Source organism: Sceloporus undulatus, chromosome 9 (genome assembly GCF_019175285.1).
Source record: "Sceloporus undulatus isolate JIND9_A2432 ecotype Alabama chromosome 9, SceUnd_v1.1, whole genome shotgun sequence".
NCBI lineage: Eukaryota > Metazoa > Chordata > Lepidosauria > Squamata > Phrynosomatidae > Sceloporus > Sceloporus undulatus.
In genome coordinates this window covers 33,356,349-33,363,407 of record NC_056530.1, presented here as the reverse complement: position 1 = coordinate 33,363,407, position 7,059 = coordinate 33,356,349, and the positions used below count along the sequence as shown (strand labels likewise).

General features: G+C 43.1%; 1 protein-coding gene across 1 annotated transcript in view; it reads left to right on the top strand.

Moving 5' to 3' along the window:
• The window catches only part of MPZ (myelin protein zero), an 18,062-nt gene extending 11,003 nt beyond the window's left edge, over positions 1-7,059 (top strand). The window contains exons 3-6 of the mRNA XM_042440128.1: positions 1,418-1,631; positions 2,850-2,985; positions 3,993-4,050; positions 5,684-7,059. Of these exons, the coding sequence (XP_042296062.1) occupies positions 1,418-1,631; positions 2,850-2,985; positions 3,993-4,050; positions 5,684-5,788 (513 nt within the window). The 3' untranslated portion in view covers positions 5,789-7,059. The remainder of the gene's footprint in view (positions 1-1,417; positions 1,632-2,849; positions 2,986-3,992; positions 4,051-5,683) is intronic.

Sequence of the window (7,059 nt, the reverse complement as noted above, 5' to 3'; positions counted from 1 at the left end):
AATTGTCTATGGAGACACTTTTTTAAAAAAAAATGAGGGACACAGGTGAAAAAAAATTGCTGAATTTTAAAAAAATGTTAATATAAATGCATGTTTCTGAGACTTCTTAGAACAATTGCCCCCCCAAAGGGCCCGGTGGCAATCGGCGGCAAAAAACCAGGCTGGGGCCGGTCCCAAGGCCTTGCGGGCGTATCCGCGCCCGCAGCCGCAGGTTGCATTACCCCTGCGCTTAGACCCATTTAACCAGTCTTTTTGACGCTGATGTTTTCTGCGTCTTTTTGATAAATCGAATTCCATGCACGAGTGTGAGCCAATGCGGATCAGAAATTATTAAATTGTCCTTTGACGGGCTGGAGTGGTCCATTTGAACTGATGCATTCATGAAGGTGAACACATAAGTGGATTATTTTACAGGGGGGGAAATGCGATCAGGTCAAATGTAGTGGGAACCAGCTCAGCTGTCTAATCGATCCACGATTCAGATCCCGCTTTTTTGTAAGTGGGAAGAAGCCCTAGTAATATTTTCTGCCTTGACTGACCCTGGGTTACAGAGATGATCACTCCTAGGCCCTACCTGGAGATACTGAGGATTGAACATGGAAAACTTTCCTTATGCAAACCTTAGGCTCTGCTTCATTGATATATTTTATACTGTGTCGTCCGTCCACAGATATTCCACTTGCCAAAGGCCAGTTACTAGACAAACGTGTGGGATGTTCAGGAGCGCATTGAATGGACTGGGAACCCACGCTGGAAAAGACGGTTCCATTGTCATTCATGACCTGGGAGTACACTGACAATGGCACCTTTACATGTGATGTCAGAGAACCCACCCGACATGTGGGGAAGACATCTCAGGTCACACTCTACGTCTTTGAAAATGGTAAGGTTTCCTTTTCCAGCTAAAATGTCTTGACCTTGCCGGGCCGCATCCGGCCCGCGGGCCGCAGGTTGCCTACCCCTGCACTAGACCCATTTAACTCACGTCTTTTTGACGCTGATGTTTTCTGCGTCTTTTTTGATAAATCGATTCCATGCAAGTGTGAGCCAGATGCGGATCAGAAATTATTTAAATTTGTCCTTTGACGGGCTGGAGTGGGTCCATTTTGAACTGATTCATTCATGAATGTGAACCATAAGTGGATTATTTTACAGGGGGAAAATGCGATCAGGTCAAATGTAGTGGGAACCATGCTCAGCTGTCTAATCGATCCATCGATTCAGATCCCGCTTTTTTTGTAAGTGGGAATGAAGCCCTAGTTAATTATTTTCTGCCTTGACTGACCCTGGGTTACAGAGATGATCCATTCCTAGCCCTACCTGGAGATACTGAGGATTGAACATGGAAACTTTCCTTATGTAAACCTTATGCTCTGCTTCATTGATATATCTTTATACTTGTGTCGTCCGATCACAGATATTCCACTTTGCCAAAGGCCAGGCTTACATAGACAACGTTGGGATGTTCAAGGAGCGCATTGAATGGACTGGGAACCCACGCTGGAAAGACGGTTCCATTGTCATTCATGACCTGGAGTACACTGACAATGGCACCTTTACATGTGATGTCAAGAACCCACCCGACATCGTGGGGAAGACATCTCAGGTCACACTCTACGTCTTTGAAAATGGTAAGGTTTCCTTTTCCAGCTAAAATGTCTTAAGGGTGCTATGAGTACCGATGGTATTTTTGCTTCTGCTGGAGCAACTACATATGCAGTGGTGCAGACATAGCCATGCGAAACAGCAGATCTGAAAATATTCTTAACAGATTGTGTGTGAGAGAGATAGAAGGAGACTGTATGCATAAGCACATGCAATGTAGTTATGGTTCACAAAACCACATACAAGGTGGTTATGGTTCACAAAATAAACCATTCAGAATGATGATAAAACTCTCAAATGTGCAATGCTTGCATGTAGGAGGGTTAGAAATATCTGTGAAAGTGCAGTCTCCTCCAACTCTATCAAGAAGCAATGATATTGACAGAGATAGTAGGCCCAAGGAAAGTCAACTGTTGACTGGGTCCCACGGGACAACAAACATTGGGATCCAGACCTTTAGTTTCTTGTACCCAGAGGGAGATGGTTGTGAGTTGTGAGAAACTGTTTGATGGTCCAAATAGTCCAGGGACAAGTTATAAGGGAGCAAAAAAGAATCAGAGAGGTCAGAAAAAGTGGCTCTCAACCTTAGCAGTGGGAGAAAGCTGCCTTGATGGCAAGTTTGGGACCCAAAGCTGGGAAACACTGATGTTTCCTATGTATAATATAAGGATTATTTTGGTCTTGTTGTATAGGATGTCATACCCTCCAACTGCCCCAGTTTGGAATAGATGGAAACACCATCAGATGCGTGCATAATTGGTTGCAAAGCCATGCTTAAAGAGTTGTCACCAGTGACTGCGCTTCAAACTGGAAGGTTATCTCGAACGGAGTCCCGCAGGGCTGATGATGATCTTCAGTGTGTGTATCAATGATGTAGATCAGTGGTTCCCAAACTTTGGTCCTCCAGATGTTTTGGACCACAGCTTCCAGAAGTCCTGATTGTTGGCCCAGTTGGCTGGGACTTCTGGAAATTAAAACTCAAAACATCTGGAGGACCAAATTTTGGGGACCACTGATTTCAATTATGGGGAGCTTCCCATTGAGGCATTTGGTTGGCCAATGAGGGAAAAAAATGCTGGATGAACTAGATCTTTGACCTGATCCAGTAGAGCTTTTCTTATGTTTTCAACTGTTACCTAGATAGCAACCTAGAAGCAAGTATAGGAAATAAGGTAACTCTGCTGTGAGACACAGTTCAAAATCATGTTTATCTTAATGTAAACCAAGTCTTTTTCTTGTTTTAGTACCTACCAGGTATGGTGTGGTGTTGGGAGCTGTTATTGGAGGCGTTCTGGCTGTGGTCTTAGTTGTTTTGGTGATAGCCTATCTTATCAGATATTGCTGGCTGAGGAGACAAGCAACTCTCCAACGAAGACTCAGGTAAAATCCTAGATTGGTGTGGATGAAGTGTGCTTCATCAAATAAAGCTGTTTCGGGTCACTTTGGGGATATGCTGTTTAAATGATGCATGCGTCCTAAGAGGCCAGAAGCTGTGCCAAAGCTGTGCTACAGTTCTTAGGACTGGAGCATGGCATTTGCATGGCTTCCAGCCTCTTAGGATGCATGTATCATTTAAACAGCATACCCCCAAAGTGACCCGAAGCAGCTTTATTTTGTCCTGTCTGGATGGGCCCTCTAATAGCTTCTTTTGCTACAAGCTGCTAAAATAATTATAAAATACATTCTAATCTAAACATTACCTGCATTGCAAAACACATTAAGTGGCAAGGTCACATCTCTTGTATGCATGCACATACTGGTAAGTAACATAACAAAAGCATGATAATGGGAATGCATCACAAAAGGAATAACGTTGTCACTTGTCGCAACATTGATGTAACTCAAGGTGCAACTGCGCCAGAGAAATAATAAACTTCTTTAATTGCCATGGCTCAGTGTTATGAAATCCTGGGATTTGTAGTTTGTGGTGGCCCCAGAGCTTTGGTCATCAAAATATGTCTGTCTACACCATGTTGCCCCTTAGTCAGCATGTTGCCCCCAAACATTACTGTAAATGTACAAGGGATGCGGAAATGCGGAGATGACACTTTAGAATGGACATAGTAAAGCTGGCATCCCTAAAATACTGCCATTGCTTCACTGCTAATTGTACAAAGGATGTTAGCATATTTTATTTCATGTAATCATGAAATTTACAAAATCATAGGAGAGTGTTTTCATATCTTTTTTATTTTATTCTATTCTATTTTATTGTGTGTCACTTGAAATTTATTGTTGAACTTATGTATTATGCTTTGTACTTTTTAAATCTTGCTGGTCATTGACTGAATAACATATATGTATGTTAGAAAGGACATTTACTAGAACTTTCAAAAGTTCAATGAAACAAGGGTAGTGACTCACTTTTGCTTTTTCATTCCCTTTAGTGCAATGGAGAGGGGGAGACTGAGGCTGGGCAAGGACTCGTCAAAAAGAGGACGCCAGGTAAGTGCAACAGGAAAGGAACAAGCTTGAGAAAATAACAGGAGATAATAAGGCCAAAATAAAGCTGCTTGGGGTCACTTTGGAGGTATGCTGTTTAAATGACACATGCATTTTAAGAGGCCAGAAGCTGCTGAAAAGCTGCGCTCTAGTCCTTAGGACTGGAGTGTGGCTTTGGTGCGGCTTCCAGCCTCTTAGGACACATGCGTCATTTAAACAGCATACCTCCAAAGTGACCCCAAGCAGCTTTATTTTGACCTGTCTTTTTTGGGCCCAATATACTATAGACTGTTTAAGGTTGAGATGCCCATATTGGCAAGCGGACTCTTTTGGCAATGGGGCAGAATGTAGATGTCTGAAAAGCAAGGCATTATCTCATTTGGGCTGATCCTTGAAAAGGATGTGGGCTGCAGCACTAGGGTGAAAAGGATGAGTAAAGGACATTATTCCTAGGAAAATCTAAGGTATGAGTATCATCCGTCCCATTACAGGGTGACCAGACATCCTCCTTTTCCAAGATAGGCCCTCCATTAAATCTTCCATCCAGGAGGAATTCCAAAAGTCCCACATTTTGAGCATGACTAAGAAGCATGAGTTTATATTTCTATGAGTGTTTTTAGCTTTTATTTTGTAATATCCTACATTTTTTTCTTGAATCGCCTCCATTTTGCGATGCCTTGTCTTCCTTTGCCGTTAGGACATCTGGTCACCCACGATGGCCTTCAGTCTGTAGTGGACTTCAGAGGAGGATGGGCAGAGTGTCACCTTTGGCTAGCAACAAGTCATGTTTTCTATGTACACAAGGTGGATGTGGGCTGACCAGAAAATGGACAAAGATAACATTAATAGGAGGACCCATAATGGATGCAGAGGCCTTCACATGTATTTATGTTAGGACTCCTCTTAACATTGTCCCTGCATTATTTTTGCGACATAAAACAAATAATCAATTTCAACACTATCTCTGGGAAACTACGGTATGCCTAGAGAGCTGGGTATGTTTAGCCTGGAGAAGAGATGGTTAAGAGGTGATATGACAGCCCTGTTTAAGTATTTGAAGGTGTCTCATATTGAGGAGGGAGCAAGCTTGTTTCCTGCTGCTCCAGAGAACAGGACATGGAGCAATGGATGGAAGCTACAGGAAAAGGGATTCCACCTCAACATTAGGAGGAACTTCCTGACAGTAAGGAGATTATCACACAGCTTTTTTAGCTAACCTGGGCATGGGCTGAGACTGTGTAAAAATGATTTTTTCATGCCCGGACCGTTCTTTGCTCAGTATGGGAGAAGTCCTAATCAGGTACTGGATGCCTCTGATCTGGGCATGAAGCAGTGCAATATCATCTGTTCTTACACTATCTTAGATCGGAAGAAAACAGCTGGTGCGATAATCTCTTAAGAGTTGTTTGACATTGGAAGACACTCCCTCGGAGAGTGGTGGAGTCTCCTTCTTTGGAGGTTTTTAAACAGAGGCTGGATGGCCATCTGTCAGGGATGCTTTGATTGAGAGTTCCTGCATGGCAGAATGGGGTTGGACTGAATGGCCCTTGGGGTCTCTTCCAACCCTAGGATTCGATGATTTGATGATTCTGTGACTTCCGCTTTCTGTTTTTCACTCTTCTTTCTGCCTTGCCAGCCTCCTGTTCTGTACGCGATGCTGGACCACAGCCGCCTCACCAAATCCGCGAGTGAGAAGAAATCCAAGGGAGGCCTGGGCGACTCTCGTAAAGATAAGAAATAGCGGTTAGCAGGCAGAGAAGGCACCCAAAAAAAGGCGGGCGATAAAAAGGTCGTCATGACCATCGAGATGGAACTGAAGAGGGACCAACTTGAGGCTGAAGGCCTGAAACCCGCCGTCAAATCCCCCAGCAAGAACAGTCTAAAAAACGCCCTCATGAACATGATCAAAAGCGATTCGGAAAAGTGATTTAAAGGGCGAGGGTGGGATGTTCCTAGCTCTCCTTGCTTCTGGAGAAGAGAGTCTTGGGATGTTTTTGCCTTCTTCCAACTGCTGTGGCTTTGTGTCCTGTACTGCTTGTGTATTATCTGTAGTACTTAATTAATTTTGCTAGTCAAGGCTGATGAGATTTTCAAATATTCCTTGTCCTTAGTGTTGAGAGATCTTGGCATCATGTCTGTGTGGTGAAGTAACTATACAGAATATTTACACACATAGTTCCTAGGCATCTGTGAGCAAGAATGAGGCAAAGTGACACAGGAACTATCCAACTCATATTCTTCCCCATATTAGGACCATTTTCTTCTCTTAAATCCAAAAAGAGACAAATCTTGTCATACCATGATATCCATGCTTTGGTCACCATGGCCTTGCCCTACTGCAATCCACTTTTTGGGATGGCTCAGTATAGGGATTCACACGATAACCTTGTTCAGTCACAATAAAACAAAGATATTGATGTGACAACTATATAAACAGCTTTTGTTCTGAATACTAAGCCTCATAGTAACAGAGTATTTCATTTTAAACCTTCCATTTTAAGGTGAACTTGCACCTTGAACCAAAGGGGCCCAAACTCCCCTCGGTCCAGATATGATGCCATGAGGACTTGGTGCCAGCCGTTCTAGCCCTGTTGACATTAGCCCTATAAAAACCTAGACCTAAAAAAAAATCCCTTAAAAATCCCTGCTCTTAAATATGGAAACCCCCCTTCCCAAAAGATACACAAACCCTTATGACTGGTGCCTTCTACTGCTGAAACGGTTGTGACAACCCTCTTCCGCTTGGTAACTTGACCACAGGTGTAATATTTCATGATCTTTTTAATCCATAGATTAAATATATGTATGCATGTCCCAGACGCTGAGAAGCCTGGTTTAATGTCTTTACACCGCTCCTGCCATATCCTCTTTGGCTGTTTCTTCCCCACCAAGACTCTGTAACTATCTACCATTCTGTGAAAAGAACTATAGATTAATACCTTCTGATATGTATGTATACACATACATACACACACTCATCCCTCCATATTTGCGGCTTTGATTATTCACGGA